Genomic DNA, 16,646 nt, shown 5'->3' with positions numbered 1-16,646 from the left:
ATGATGGTGATACATTGGTTACACAACAAATAAGTTGGCCCCCCTCACCCCTCGATATTATTAGTCTTCAAGTTCAAATTATAACTTAAAAAGTTCCAGAAGGAACAGTTACACAAATGAATGATAGCCAAAAAAAAGTTAATAAGATTATTACAGGAATTTCTTTACAAGCAACATTAATCTCTCAACAAACATGGAAAGATTTACAAGAAACTCCTTATCGATGTGATGGTATAGATTATTTTTTTGAAGAGATTATAACAAATCGTATACGACAAAAACAAAATAATGGAAATTCGCAAGATAAGGTCATACAAGTATTTAATGCATCACTTCGTTTGACTACTACTATAATTAAACCCTTTATGCGTAAATATAGTGAATTAGAAGAAGAGAAATGTTATTCTTGAAGGCCTCATGCATATGCACCAAATCGCCAAGTAGTTTATATTACCTTCAAAGATGCTAATAGTGTTCATCGATTTTATGATAATCACGTGCTTTGGGTCTATGGCGAAATGTTATATGTTACTCCATTTTTAATGGATAAAAATATTAAAGAAGGACTTAAGCAATTTTGTATGAAGTTAAATGGACTCCCCCCTAATGCACAGGCTGTAGAATTTAAAAAATTTATAGATCATCATAGCGTTGTAGAATTTTATATTCCTCGGAATACATATACTAATGATACACAAAAGTATACTTATGTATATTTTAAAGACGAAGTAGCGATGGTTGCTGCTACTCAAAAAATTTTTTTAGTAAGAAACAAACAGACTGAATGGTCAGATCCCAGTGTGCAGTCATGTTTTAGATGTGGATATACAGGCCATTATATAAGAGACTGTGATTATATGCCCCCTCGTACAAGACCAATGAGAAAGAATGAATATTTTAGACAGATTAAAGAGATTCGTCAAAATCGTTTTACAAGAAATAGAGCAAACAATTATAGTAACCCTGCTACATATGCTCATATGGTAGCACAGGGTAATAGAAAATTTAGAAAAAGAGATTATTATGCTGATAATGCGCGAGATGGTAATCAGAATGGTAGGTATGTAGATAGATCTTGGAATAGAAACAATATAAATCATGATTTATATGGAGGTGATGATGATAATAGAAATTCTTTTGATGATGAAAAAGATTTTATTATGAATGAAGTAGGAATGCATGAATGGGATGAACTACCTAAAACGCGGCCAAATGTAAGATCACGTGATGTTTTGCATGGTACTCAGAAAGGAGGTTCAATACATATGAAAGATAAAGAAAAAGAAGAATGGTATCATAGACAGACTAACAATAACTTACAGGATATTAAAAATGACTTTGGAAAAATTAAAGATATGATGGATTGTATGTATAAAGAACAAGCGGCGATGAGAAATGAGCTTAATTTGATTAAGGTTCATAGTAACCCAAATCTTAAAGATACAACAAAAAATACAAATCAAAATCAAAGTAAAAAAAGAGGAGGAGTAGTTTTTAATAGTAATAACAAACGTACTAGAAATGAAGAAAGCAGCAGTTCAGAAAGTAACGCTGCTAATAATGTTTATATTCTTTCAAATCGAATGAACCAAGCTGATGATACAATGAAAAAAATGATGGACATGTTACAAAATATGAGTACTAAATTTGAACAAATATATGATAATCAAGAAAATAACACAAATAAAAAACAAAAAAGCACTGTTATTAAGGGGGATAACAATGCTTCAATTTCAACAAACAACAACATTTAATTATGATAGACAACCAAAATACTAATATTTCAAATCAATTGAATATATATAACTCCCCCCTAACTAGCAATAATGAAAAAAGAAAAAGTGACGATCCTGTTCATTTACGTAATTACAAAAAAAGAATTAAAAGAAAAAAGAACAATAAAAATAATAATACTATTAATAATAATAATAATGATAATATTTTGAATGAGGAATTAGAAGATAACATTAATCAAACAAATGTAGTAAATAATACAAAAGCGTTTTTCAATATGGGAACTCTTAATATTAGAGGAATGACAAAATTAAAAATGATGAATATTAAAGATGTGTTAACGAAATATAATTTTGATGTTTTAGCGGTTACTGAAACAAAAATTAATATTAAATATGGAAAATTTTTAATGCAAGAAGTTGGAATTAACAAAAATTATACGATGTTTGGAACAATAGATAATACCAATATTAATAGTACAGGACTCTTAGTCTTTATTAAAAATAATATAGCAAATCACGTAACCAAAGTTCAAAATCATATGGGAAGAATATTAGAAATAAATCTTAATTTTAGCAAACACAACAAATTATCAATAATATCAATATACAATAAAAGTGGTAATTCAACTGAGGCAAGGAATTTACAACAAACTATTAATCAATTAGTGATAAATATGATTAAAGATACACGAAGGAATCAATATCAGACAATGCTATTAGGAGATTTCAACCTTAGATATGCTAAATATGAAAAATTAAAAAATAGAGGCGTTAGAATAGACAATCAACTTAGTATTTTTAAATATCTGGAAAACCATGATTTTATAGATGTACATAAAGATTCCTTAGAAATAGATGATCAGCAACTAATGGAACGCTTTAGCACATTTAGCAATTATGCCACATTCTCTCGTATTGATTATATATGGATGACAAATAATCTTTATAATGCAGTAATAAAAACAAATATAGTAGAATATAATAGGATGGATACTGACCATAAGCTAATATATGTTAGATTAAACAGAAGAATTATAATTTCACAACCATCACTACCAACCAAAATAAAAAGATCTTATAGAATAAAATATTACTATGAGGAATTAAACGATGATGATAAACAGATGATCACTGACACAGCTGCTAAGGAATTAGAAAATAGGTTAAAAAATTATAAACCTAGTAATATAGAAGAGAAATGGAATATTTATAACCATGTGATTTCTATAACAAAGAAAAGCCATATAAAACATAGCGAAATTAAAATATCTTTTGAAAAAGAAGATCAAGATATCAAAAATACATTGGAATATAGATTTTATAGATATATAGTTTACATTAGAAGGAGTCTAAAAAAAGATAAAAAATTTGCAATGATTAAAGACAATTGGAAAATTATAATCAAAAATTTACGCTCTATGATTAAAGCCTTAGAAATTAATAATGAATTTTATGTGTTAAGTTATAACTTTAGAAAAATTCTTAAGTATACATATTTGAAGGAAATGAAAGAACTATATTCTATAGCATATATATTTTTGAATACTGAGATGATAAAGAGGAAAGAACAAAAGATTATGGAAGCAATAGCTAAGCGACAACAGGATTTAGAATACAATCAAAGACATATGATCGATAATGTTATGGAAAGGGAATTCAAAAAAATTAATATAGATAGGTTAATAGTGCAAGATAAAGATGGAGAAGATATTTTAGTAACGAATGAAGGAGAAATTAAAAAGTTAGTGGCAAATCATTTCCAGAATTGTGCAGGATCTATAAATTGCGAAAAAGAAATTCCAGCTGAATGGATTGATGAATATAGGCCAAAAGAAGAATTATCTGAATCAACATATGATAGTGTTTTAGCTCCTATAACTTTGGAAGAAATAATTGAGATAGGAAAAATGTTACCAGGAAAAAAAGCAAATGGTCCAACAGGAATTTCTTATGAAGATATAAAGCTTACTCTGATACCCTTAAAAGAAATCCTTCAAGAAATATTTAACGAAATATTAGAAACAGGAACATTACCAAAAGATTGACTTCGTGCTCATATATATCCGATACCAAAACCCAAGCCATGGCAATACGACTTGAACAATACACGACCAATTACACTTTTAGAAACTGCAAGGAAATTTTTTGTTAAAATACTAACAAATAGACTTTCTAAAATTTTTACCACTAACGATATTTTAAAAGGATACCAATTTGCAGGACTCCCAAAGAAATCAACTTTTGAACCTTTAAGGATAGTTAATGAAATTATCAACTATGCAGAACAAAATAAAAAAAAAATGTGGTTTCTTATGTTGGATATGTCTAAGGCTTACGATAGAATTAATATACCAATGCTAAGAAAGGCGCTCGAAAGAATAAAAATGCCAAAGAGAATAACACAAATTCTGACAGGATTGTTCACAAATAGGACGAATCAAGTCTTTACTCCAACAGGATTGACCGAGCCTTTTGATATGTTAACAGGGATTGATCAAGGTGAAATAATATCACCATTGCTTTGGATAATATATTACGACCCCTTACTAGCAAGAATAAGAAATACAAATCTTGGATTTCGAATGGAAGCAAAAGAATATTTGGATGTATACGAAAATGTGTATCGCTCTAGATTAGTTACATTTCCAGAATGTGCTTATATGGATGATACGGGATTTATCACAAACAACAAATTAAATTTAGAACGAATTTTAAAAATAGCTGATTCTTTCTATAGATTAAATGACATAAAAATTAATAAGCAAAAATCAGAATTACTCCTTAGGAAAAATGTTAGTAAAAAGAAGCCTTTAGAAAGTGTAGTTAAAATTAAATTTGGAGAGGATGAAATAGAAGTTAGTAAGCCAACAGCTTGCAACCAATCATCACGATTTTTAGGAGTTTGGATAAATGCCTTTAATGATAATAGACATGTAGAACAACAAATCAGGAACGAAATCAAAGCAATAATAAAGAATATATCTTGTAGAAAAGGGATTACTGATAAGATGATGATTTATTTTTTCAATATGCTAATTATTCCAATAGTTGAATATAGAAGTCAACTATATGTCATAGAAGAACGAATATTAGAAAGATTAATGGCTCCTTTCAGATCATTTATTAAAAATAGGTTGAAATTTGCGAAAACTGCACCTAACGCGATTTTAGAAACTCATTTTATTTATAATTTGAATAACTTAGTTGCCAATCAAAAATAAGCCAAAATTACAAACTTTGTTTTACAGGTTAATGATACAGATATTCTGGGAAAAATAATGGAAGTTAGATTTATCAACATACAACAACAATTGCTTTTAGAAAACCATCCGATATATGTTATTGATGAAAAGTTAATTCATAAAATTAAGCAGATTAAAAATATTGGATTTAAATTCCATTTTATCTTAAACAACATAAAACTTTTAATAGAAAATAATTTTAAATTTGCAAGAAATGATAATATTATGATTAAATTTAATGTAGAAGGTGGACCAACATTGATTAGAGACGTTGTATCAAATGGAGTATACATTAAGAATTTTAAGACATTACAAGATAATAATTTAATCTTTGTGGATCAAATCACTACCCTGGATAAAAAATATTTACTATCAATTGAAGAGTTAGAAATGAAGAGATTTGTTAAACTTTTAAATACAAAAAGAATGTCAAAAAAGAATGGAAAACTTTATGAGAATATATTGGCAGATTTAGCAGTCTCTAGGATAAGTTACAGAATTAAACCAAATATTGTTGAACAAATTTTATTTGTAGACGAAGTTTATAATTTAAAAGGGACGATTCTATTGCCGACCACAGTTTTACCAGAAAAAGGAGCAACAGTTGTTTCAAAAATGACTAGAGGAGTTTCACAAAATTGAACAATCTTTGGAAGAATTATTAAAATAGATAGGGATAATAATGTAGTATTTTTTAATCATTTTGAAAACTTGACAGATGATTATGAAAAAAATATAATCCTAAGGAAGTGTAAAGGTTGTGAGTTAGGGATAATTAATGCAGATGTATTCAAAGGAGAAATTAAAAGTAATTGTTTAATCGTGGAACATATAGAAAGGGTATTTTTATTATCACCATATAGATGGAATAAACAACATCATTCAAAAAGATTACAAAATTGTACTTATTATTATGAAGGGGTCAGTGTTAATTTCTATGATGAGATACTTAGATACGATAGTGCATTTAGATATAATATTATACAACAAAGACTAGATAATAAAGACCTGATTCTATATGATGATAGATGAGATAAAACAGATAATGTCAACAAAAATCTGGAAAAAAGAAGTAGATACAATATTGCATTAAGGATAGGATAGCGTTAAATAATTCAAAGAATATATCTATATATATAGATGGATCAGTTAAGAGAAACAAGACAGAATATATTAAGTCAATTTTTGGGGTTATGATATATGACGAAAATGATAATCTCATAGATAAATACTTTTTGACAGTAGAACATTGGTTGACTTCAACAAAAGCAGAGACTATGGCTTTCTTTACTGCACTATTAATGATACAGGATGATAAGAACTATAAAATATATACAGACAGTCAAAATGTAATTAAAAACTATAGGTATCTAACTAATAGATGGGAGACAATAACTACAAAGGATCTATTAAAATTTGACAAAAATAATGCCATATGGTTTAATATAAAAGAAATTTTAGATGAATTATCACAACAGATAGATGTAATTAAAGTAGAGTCTCACTCAGATAATAAATTACATAACACAATGGATAAAGAAATTAAAGATTGCTACGAAATAGAAGATAAACTATCTAACACTTTAGTTAAATACAATACAGAACACTATAAATTCCCAGTCTTATGGAATAATTACGTGGTAGAGATGAATTTAAGACGGTTTATTAGACTTCTGACTAGAATATAAGGATTGGAAAAATTTTTTAATCTGAATAGAAATTGGAGATATAGAATATTAGATGTTAAATGGGAAATTGTTTTTGCATATATTGGATTCCAAATAGAGGGTGATACAACTTTTAAAACTGATAATTTTATATGTAAACAAAAAAGAATGAAGATACAACGTTTGATAGAAGAAATTCCAACAATTGAACAAATGAAGAAATCTTCGTATGATATTTACCGGAACTTTAGATGTGTATTTTGTCACAAGAAAAAAGAAACCTTTAATCTATCATGTGTGGACATGTAGTTACAATAGAAAAATTTTAAAGCAGATAATAGGACAAACAATAGATACTATGGTTACTTTATTAAAGGAATATGGGCTACTTTTGATGAAGTGCAAATACTAACAAATATTAAAAAACTTGATATCTTTTTTCCAAAATTTAGGGATAATAAGTTTAATTTTGTAGATTTAATTAAAGGCGTTTTCCCGATTCAATTGTATAACTTTATTGGAAGTATCTTGGGAATAAATAACAATTTGAAGATAATAGAATTGGGAACGAAGATTTTACAATATATTATGGATGAAACAAAGAAACATATTTGGTTACCTCGTTGCGAAAAATTGAAAATAATAGAAAAGAATTATGGGATTAACAAAAAAGATAAGAAAAGAACTGATTCTAATTTTTGTAGAGAGAAGCAAGAAGAAATTTTACAATACCCTGAAAACATGTATAGAAGATATGAAGGCTTGGAGGGTGTTAAAGAGTATATTTTGTTTGGTAAAGAAATCCTGGATTTTACAGTAGTTGTGAACCAGGTGGGTAAGATAAATTAATGCAACCATTTCTTGTTGTTTCCATTAATGTCTTAATGGAGTTTAGTGCTTTTTGTTTTGTTTTACTTTAACTTTGGTTGCTGTTGGTAAGGTTTTACGAGTTTAATTCTTTACTAAGGTTTTTTACAAGATTTGTTATTAGATAGTTTTACTATAGACCCTTTATCTGTAAATTGGCACTCTGTACTAGGTTCTCTTTAATAAATAAATATGCGCTTTGCGCCTTTTGCCTACCAAAAAAAAAAAAAAAAAAAAAAAAATAATAATAATTTAATCATCAATTGAAAAAAACTCTTTCCCCAAAATATTTAAAACATAACAATTCCGCAATAAAAATGAATAATTTTTACTTTTGTTTTTTTATTATGAAAAGCGTTAGAACTATTATTAAAATAGCTGAAAATAATTTTTTGACTAAAGAATATGAACAAGAACCATTTTTAGTATACACATATCAAAATTATATACAATATTGTGAAAGTCTATGTTCTTCATTTTTTAATAGACAAAATACAGAAGTTTAACGTAATATAATATGGCATAATTTTGGCCTAAATGATAAAGATATTAACAGTTGGGAGGGAAGGGCTTCTCGTTATCAAATAACTCCAGAAAGTTTTGCATTTTTCCTGCATGTTGCTATGTATTCCACTTCAGAAGGCTTCACCGCAGTAAAAGCCAAGAAGGTGGAAAACGACGAAAGTTTATCTATACTATTACAACAACAAATTAAAAAGCGGGAGGAACTGGAAAAACAACTGGAATTTTTACCTAAAAGTTACAAGAAGTCCAAAAAATCAAAGAAATCAAAAAAATCGAAAAAAAAGATTTCAAAAACCCAACTCAATTCCTCAAATAATTCTGACTCTGAAGAGTTAGATTATGATTAAGGTTGCTTGTCTAAACCTCTTCAAAATCCTACGATTAGTTTCGTCAAAATTTTACTATAAATTTATTATAGTTTCAGCAGAATTTCAGCAGTTTCGGCATTTATAATAAGTTTTGGCAGTTTCGCCTTTCTCCAAAGTTTCGCCAGTTTTTTAATATAACTTTAATATACAGTCAGATCTCTATATAGTCACCTAATCAGTTCTGCAAAAATTAGTGACTATATAGAGGCTTTTACTATGATGTGATTATATAAAGGTTTTTTATATAGTAATTATATATATTGGTATTTCCCAAAGGTGTGATTATATAGAGAAATTTTATATGATGTGACTATATGGGGTGTGATTATATAGAGATCTGACTGTAGTTTTAGCAGAATTTCACTTTTCGGCGAAACGCCATCTTGTCTAAACCCCTAGGTTTCGGCAAGCAACCTTAATTATGATGCAATACCTTTTCAACCGAATTTAGAAGCTGATGATGATAATCTAATGGATGATGATCGAGATTTCAATATAAATCGGCTGATCAATAAGTCAAATAATGATCAAGATCGGTAGATCGCGGAATCATCTGGTACACAACCTAATGTCGATTGTTTACTTTTGGATTATAATTTGAACACAGCCACGCCATTAATAGTTGATATTACACAGCCGCAACATGTAATACAACAAGAAAATATTAGTGTGGATTTGACAAAGTCTTCGAAGCAAAAAAAGAAGTCAAATAAAAATTTGGTTAAAAATGTAATAACTGGTCATACACCTACCGATGATGATACATCGCGAGTCAGAGACATTTTAGTTTATAACGTTCTGGTATTCTGGATAGGGATGGCAACGGTCACGGTTATTAACCGGTCATGACCGGTTATGACCGTGACCGATATTGGTCAGTCAAAGGCTTCTGACCGACTGTTTAACCGACCGGTTTGACTGACCGTTTGACCGACCGTTTAACCGACCATTTAACCAATTATTTTAGCCATATTTATTCACTTAACACTTTTTTTACGAATTTACAGCAAATTTCAAAATATACGGGACACTTGAGAAATTTGATTGTCGGATTGTTAGGTAGTCGGGTTACTCAGCAGTAGGTTATTATATAATCTGATATACTACTATTCATTATACTCATCACGTGTTATTTATACTTTTCTAATAAACAACCTACTGCTGAGTAATCCGGCTACCCGACAACCTGACAATCAAATTTCTCAAGTGTCCCGTATATTTTGAAATTTGCTGTAATCAATAAAAAAAGTTAAATAACGTTTTTTTTTTTGATTAAATTACACTTTTTAACGTTTTTTCTTGATTAAAATTTGTTAAAAAGAAAAAAGTGATCGGTTAAACGGTCGGTTAAACGGTCAGAAAAACGGTCAGCCAAAATGGTCAGTCGGTCAAAGACCCTTAACCAGTTATGACCGACCGATAACTGACCGTGACCGACTGTTGCCATCCCTAATTCTGGACACCAGAAGATATTCTGAAACAACTAACTCTATGTGGGAAAACTATCTCTTTACAGATGAAGCCACAAAGAAAATATCAGACGCTTTGTTTGAAGATAGAATTAATTACCTTTCGGTTAGCTCAGTTCGAAATTAATGAAAATCCTGTTTGGACTACGGATTTAGGGAGGATACCTGTCTGATGGTTTCCAGCAAGGTGGACTCTCAAAGAAAGAAAACAACGTGAGAAGTTTCAAGCTACAATTCATAAGATACCAGATTCTATGAAGATAGCAACCTTATGGACCGACTAGCGCCCACATTTTTTCCTTTCTGCGATAAAAGGATTGAAAAGTTTTAAAATTATACAAACAGCGAGAGGGGAGCATAAGTTAATTGGTTATTTTGAAAAGTAGGTTGATATGCGTGAAGCATTAGATAAATGATTAACTTGGGGAGAACATATCCTATCAGGGAATCGGCATACTCCTTTGAAGCAACCAACAAGATCACGTGGTAGTAATACCGATAAGAATCAACGAACTTCAAGAAGTCAGAAAACTAAGGAAACTCAACCAAATTCTAAGAATTCTAAGAAGAAACCAGAAGAGACGAAGTCCAAGAAGCCTGAAGAGCAAAAGAAGAAAAAGAAGGACAAGTCCCGTGGTGGGTCAAGATCTAAGGTCTTAGCAGAAATTTTAGACTTGCTGCGTAAATTAGTTTAGTTTTTTTTAAATTAATTTAGGTTTTAGAAATTATTTTTATATTATTTTTTTTCTTGCCCAATCCATCTTAATAGTGATGGAGTTTAGTCTTTTTTGTTTTTTTATTCGTAACTCCAAGCAGTGTAGGTAGTAGTGTTTTACGTGTTTAATTCATTACTTAACTTTTTTGCAAGATTTGTTGTCATGTACTTAATTATATGGACCTTATATCTGTAAAATCAATAAAATCGCACTTGTTTGCATATTGGCTTTGGAAAAAAAAAATAATAATAATTTAATCATCACAGTAGCTATAATTAATACATTTTAATTAAACAATAATGTAATTTTTATTTTTAGAATATTTCTAATTACAATTTAACAATAAAATAAAAAAATAAAATAAAAAAGTATCGTGCGTAAACTCAATTGAAAATAAAATTAAATTTAAAAAAAATTATTGATATAATGAAATAAAATAGATAAAAAGATATATGTTGAATCAAAACATATAATCTTTAAATAATCCAAACATGAATACAAGTATAACAAAAAATTGAAACAAACTAATAAAAATCTTGAGAAAAAACTTAGATAAATACAATAAAAAAAAATACAAGCATAATATTTAAAAAAACACAATAAAAACCTAATAAGAAAAACTGGTTAATCGTTGTATAAAAATTAATATTTAATAAAACTGATTAAATGTTATTAAGTTGCCTATAGAACCAAATAAAATAGTTGATTAGTAAAAAATAAAAAAATTAAAATTAAATAACAAATTGAATTATAAAAAGCGTTAAGTGCGAAATGTGTAAGAAACCAAAACTGTTTTAAAAATAACTACGTGAACTTCATAAAATATATTTCCGTCGATATATTTTAATATCATTGCAAAAAAATCAAAATTTATTGATCAACTTAGTTATAGACTTACGTTCAATAAATTTTTAAATTTGTTTATTATCGCTATAGTAAGATTTGCTTCGACTTTTATCATTTTTTACATCATCCAATAATCGATTATATAAATAATGCAATTCTGAATATTCATCAGTTAATTTATCAATACTTTCTTCATATTTTTTTAGTTTTCTTTTTAATAGTTTTTCATTGAAGTCATTTATAAATTCTAAATTTATAATAAAATCATTTACTATTTTCGTTTTGTTTTTTTTATCATTTGCAATTTTTAATAATTCTTCTTTATTTAATTTTAATTCCAGAATCAAATTTTCGTTTCTTTGATTTAAATGCTAAAATAATTAAAGTAATTATTAAAACATCAATATAAATAAAAAATTTAAGACACATACCTTGTTTTCTATTCCTAAATTAACGAAATTTTTTTCAAGATGAAAATAATTTTTTAATAAGATATCATAATCCATTTTCATTTTGTCAAATTCTTGGCCAAACTAATAATAAAAATTTATTTTAATTTCAAACTGTGAACTTTTAACAACATTTTTTCGCAAATTATCACGTTTTTGTAGTAATAAGTAGGTTTTTTATTATGTGACATACAAGTATTTTATAATTTTTTGATATAGTATTAACTTTGTAAAGCCACGTAATGAGCCAATTATTTTAAGCTTTACAACATTACTTAAAAATAAAAAAGGTTTGGAGTAGTGTTTTTACTTAGAGTTTGAAAACGGCTAAAACAGTGAATTAAATTATGTTTGTTTATTCAATACTAACTAGAATTAAGTTTTAATTGGTTAATTTGCCATTAAAACCAGTTCCAACCTCTATTTTGATTTTATTTATATTTGTTATATTATAAGAGTGCTTTGCCATTTACACGCGTATAAATTTAAACTTCTATATATAATTACTGCAAAATATTTATTTCTATTATTTGTTATCGAGTCTTTGAGTACTAAAATTTCTAGATCTAAATATTTGCTAAAAAAAGAAATATGTTAATATAAATATTTTGATATTGAAAATAATATATATCATATTTAATTGCCGATCCGCATGTGATCGATAGAATTTACATAGTAAAATGTGGCGTTATGTTAATTAATAAAAAAAATGCCGTTTGAAATCTCTGTTTCCCCAAGAAACAACAACGTCAAATACATACATAACTCCTAAAAAACTTGTTGCAACTGGCGCTATTATATCAGAACTTCATTATTATGTCCATATTTATATGACTTGTTTATTATTTTTTTAAAAAAAATTCAAGATAACTATTCCTATTTTGAGATTACGCTAAAACTTAATAAAAGTCCTTTTATTATCCATATATTTCATTATATTCATATTTTTTACAAACTGGACATATTTGTGAAAGAAAAAGAGATATAAAAGTGCGTAGTGTTATTAAAAATGTAATAGTTGACAGAAATAATAATCAAAAAAAGTTTTATAAGCGTCAAAGAAAAGTTAAAGAGCTAGAAATCATTTATACCATAGAAGTAAAATAGTAGTAAATACTATGAAATCTCCGTTTCCCACATATAAAACTTTATAAACTGCAAAGAAAAAAAACTTTTTATAAAAAAATTTTTTTTTCTAAGATCTTAAACGTATATTGCAGGTGTTAAATTACGTAATTGTATAACAATATGGTTGCATTTTATTTGATATAAAAACATGATCGACATGGCTTATATATAAATGTTGCGCCGCATTTTATTATATAAATTCTATCGATCACATGCAGATCGGCAATTAAAATTGTTACATGATTTCATTTTTTTCTTTAACTTTATTTTCAAAATTAGCTGCATAGTGTAATAAATTTTGGATTACTTCAATGTTATCCATAATTGCAGTTACTACAAGCTGATGCAATTTACTTATAAAGAAAATTAACAATACAAGTTATATTATGTATTGATACTAAATTTTACTATTACGTTTCGATAAATATATAAATTAAACTATTTTTTACTATAGAATTAATTGTTTAAAAAAATTTAATTTTACTTGTTTTATTTTCTTTATTTTTTTCATCATAAAATTTATAATAATAACAGTATTAACTTTATTTTTAAAATTAGCTGTATAGCGAAACAAGTTTTCTATGTTTTCCATATTCGATGTTACTACATGCTGATCTTATAACAATACATTGTATTATGTATCAAACAATTTTTAAAAATAATGGATTTTGTTAACTTTAGTATGGTTTTAATTACAATTATTAAAGAAATAAAATCAAAGACCATTTTTAACAAAGATTACCATAATATGTTAATCAAGTTTTGAAAATTAATAATGTAAGACAAAATTATAAATCACATTTTGTTTTTATTAAATTTATTATTAAATTAAAAATTGTTAATTTATTTAAGTAACTAAATTATTTACGTGTTTAAATTAAATCGAAATATTTGCATAATTTAAAGAAATTTAATGTTATTTTTTCTATTATTATTATTTCTATTACTATGCAATTTAAAATCATGACAATATATACATATTTTATGTAAATGATTGCACTCATTTGAACAATTTATGAAATAACATTTTTGAGAAAATTTAATTTCATTCGATCTAATAACTATATCATCACAAGAATCGCATCGAAATATTTTTCTGTTTTGTGTTTTACTTAATTTTGATAAATTTTTATGAATATCGACATCAATATCAGATTTATCATTTTTTATAATTACTACTGGGCCATTAAGTAGTTTATCAAAATATTTGTGAATTAAAACATTTTGTGAACTTACACTGAATTGATTATGAATAATATCGTAACCTTCACATAATATTTTTTCTTTTTCATTAGTACTAACTAAATTCTTAAAACTATTAATATTACCATAAATATATCGAGATTTTTTTGTACTTGAAATGCCATCAGGAGTAATGTAAAGACCTAACAATTTCTTATTAACAGTATATGTATTTTTGTTATAAATTTTACTTTTTGAATTGCTTATTAAATTATTATCATAAAATAATTCATCGCAATTATCGATTAATTTAGACATGGTTATTATTTTAACATCAAGTTATTTTTTTAATATTTATAATTTTAAGTAGAATACATAAATTTTAATTAATACTACTGTTTTATTTATTGTAATTGTAAATTAGTTTCAGAACAAACGAATATGCACAGAATTAATGACGCAAAGTATATTTTAGTTTATGTAAAGATTGTTAATAGTACCTCAATACATTTATGACAATATTAAGCAATAATACAATTTGTTGAACATTGATTTTATTAGTATTAAATTCATTAATGATATTATGTATTAAATAAAAAAGCATAAAATGAATTAGCATTTATTTCAAAATTATAATTACAATGAATTTTTGCTCTGCTTGCAAAAATTTTTCATACACTTCGGCAAAAGATATGCCAATTAAAAAATGTTTTTTCATTCATTGCAATAAAATCAATTATCATAAACACGATTTATGCAAAAAATGCGTTATCGAATATGACAATAAAATAATAAATAACTCCATTTACAATAATTGTCAGTAGAGACTAGAGAAGCGAATGACTATTTATGTCTACGCACTAACATGATCTATGAAAATAACGTGTAAATTTTCAATCACGTGAGTTTCACTGTACAGGAATTCCAAGGCGTTATGCTGCTAATCAGCAGCAAATTACCGAAATTCCAAGCGATATGCTGCTAATTAGTAAAATACCGATACAAACTTTATTTATTATACCTCACTCAGACTTACAACGGTTCCCGTTTCCTAGTGAATTTGTTAACTTTAGATTATAAATAATGCCAATCCATTTAAACCTTATTGTTTCATAATTAGATAAATATTGGTTAACTAACAAATAGTAGTAATGATCGATTAACAATATTAACAATACAATATTTTAATTGCTGGAATTAACCTAAAATAAATAATGATTAGGTTATTTTATATTTAATTTAGATTGTTATAACATTAGCATTTAAAATACGCCAAATATTATTTTGCAATTTGTATATTTTTTGACCTATAAAAAAACATTTTTTTAAATTAGGAAAGCCGATAAATGAATACAAATTGACTTTAAAATAATTTATTTTTTAGATGATTTTAAACTATTATAATTTGTCAAATAAAATTTAATTTTAAATGCAAAATAAAAATAATTATATTTTTAAAAAATAAAGTTAATTAAATTGAAAATGTGTTTCTTTAAATTTACTGTCATACAATTTTTCGATCATGTTAATATTAAAATCCCATTGCATATTATTCAATTCGTAAAAGAGGTTATGAACCATATAATATCTAATTGTTACAACATTTTTTTTCCACAATAAGAAATTAAGTAAGTTTTCACTTTCTTGCTTATATTTAGGTTTAATAATAGAGTAAATTAATTTATCTAACGTTTTTTCTAAACAATAAAAATATTCACTAAGTAAATAAGCTGCCTCTTTCAACGAATTGTTGTCAAATGATAAATATGGACAATAGTTTTTTTGTTCTTTATTATATTCTACATGAATTAAGTGTTCGAGATTTTCATTATGAATTTTCTCGTGAAATATTGTAGTATAATCAGGAATTTTAATATTATAAAATTCATTGGAAAGATTTAACAAATTTTGTCTTAATGCAGTTTTTTTCGAGTTCATTTTTAAAATCCAATTACTCAGTATTTTTCTTATTATATAAATTAAATTTTAACAATACATTTAAACTTAAATAATACATAACATATAATAATACTGTACATAATACAATATTATTTATAAAAACATAAAATGTTATTGATCTTAATTGTAATCTAGTTAAGATCGAAAATGATAATTAGAGAAGCATAAAAATAAATGCAAAAATAAAATTACTAAATTTATTGCAAATATTAAGTTCATTCAAATAATTTCAAGTTACTCAAAGTCAATTAAAGAATACAAACACTAAGTAAAAAACCCTAGCGACTTCATTAAATGTATTTGAAAAGCTAATAGAAAATTACAATTTTAAATATTTTCTATAAGTCAAACAAATTAACTTAAACAATGAATTCTTTAGCCAAACATATATTATATTTTAATGCGCTAAATATATTTTTTGTCCGTTCAGAGAACCATTTTATTTAAACAATTTACCCTCGTAATTCATTCTTAAATATATCAAACCAAATA

At 26.2% G+C, this 16,646-nt stretch overlaps 7 protein-coding genes across 7 annotated transcripts; 4 read left to right on the top strand and 3 right to left on the bottom strand.

Annotated features, from left to right (window-relative positions):
• Window positions 1-116: 116 nt before the first annotated feature.
• On the top strand, window positions 117-410 carry OCT59_025773 (uncharacterized protein; the record flags this gene model as incomplete). Its single annotated transcript, XM_066140925.1, has 1 exon — window positions 117-410. The coding sequence occupies one exon, from the start codon at window positions 117-119 to the stop codon at window positions 408-410; it is 294 nt and encodes a 97-aa protein (XP_065992293.1).
• Window positions 411-518: 108 nt separating this feature from the next.
• On the top strand, window positions 519-1,754 carry OCT59_025772 (uncharacterized protein; the record flags this gene model as incomplete). Its single annotated transcript, XM_025330818.1, has 1 exon — window positions 519-1,754. One exon carries the CDS (start codon window positions 519-521, stop codon window positions 1,752-1,754), a length of 1,236 nt encoding a protein of 411 aa, XP_025168315.1.
• A 3,449-nt stretch (window positions 1,755-5,203) lies between these two features.
• OCT59_025771 (uncharacterized protein) lies at window positions 5,204-5,620 on the top strand (the record flags this gene model as incomplete). The annotated part of the gene is made up of 1 exon (XM_066140906.1): window positions 5,204-5,620. One exon carries the CDS (start codon window positions 5,204-5,206, stop codon window positions 5,618-5,620), a length of 417 nt encoding a protein of 138 aa, XP_065992292.1.
• A 1,613-nt stretch (window positions 5,621-7,233) lies between these two features.
• On the top strand, window positions 7,234-8,384 carry OCT59_025770 (uncharacterized protein; the record flags this gene model as incomplete). The annotated part of the gene is made up of 3 exons (XM_066140890.1): window positions 7,234-7,476; window positions 7,541-7,580; window positions 8,059-8,384. 3 exons carry the CDS (start codon window positions 7,234-7,236, stop codon window positions 8,382-8,384), a joined length of 609 nt encoding a protein of 202 aa, XP_065992291.1.
• Window positions 8,385-11,501: 3,117 nt separating this feature from the next.
• OCT59_025769 (uncharacterized protein) lies at window positions 11,502-11,948 on the bottom strand (the record flags this gene model as incomplete). The annotated part of the gene is made up of 2 exons (XM_066140880.1): window positions 11,502-11,807; window positions 11,868-11,948. The coding sequence occupies 2 exons, from the start codon at window positions 11,946-11,948 to the stop codon at window positions 11,502-11,504; spliced, it is 387 nt and encodes a 128-aa protein (XP_065992290.1).
• Window positions 11,949-13,913: 1,965 nt separating this feature from the next.
• OCT59_025768 (uncharacterized protein) lies at window positions 13,914-14,513 on the bottom strand (the record flags this gene model as incomplete). The annotated part of the gene is made up of 1 exon (XM_025328073.1): window positions 13,914-14,513. The coding sequence occupies one exon, from the start codon at window positions 14,511-14,513 to the stop codon at window positions 13,914-13,916; it is 600 nt and encodes a 199-aa protein (XP_025168317.1).
• Window positions 14,514-15,662: 1,149 nt separating this feature from the next.
• OCT59_025767 (uncharacterized protein) lies at window positions 15,663-16,133 on the bottom strand (the record flags this gene model as incomplete). Its single annotated transcript, XM_025328074.1, has 1 exon — window positions 15,663-16,133. The coding sequence occupies one exon, from the start codon at window positions 16,131-16,133 to the stop codon at window positions 15,663-15,665; it is 471 nt and encodes a 156-aa protein (XP_025168318.1).
• Window positions 16,134-16,646: the final 513 nt, after the last annotated feature.

Source organism: Rhizophagus irregularis, chromosome 5, assembly GCF_026210795.1.
Source record: "Rhizophagus irregularis chromosome 5, complete sequence".
Classification (NCBI taxonomy): Eukaryota; Fungi; Glomeromycota; class Glomeromycetes; order Glomerales; family Glomeraceae; genus Rhizophagus; species Rhizophagus irregularis.
Note: the sequence above shows the minus strand (reverse complement) of the source record. Positions and strands in the feature narration are given on the sequence as shown.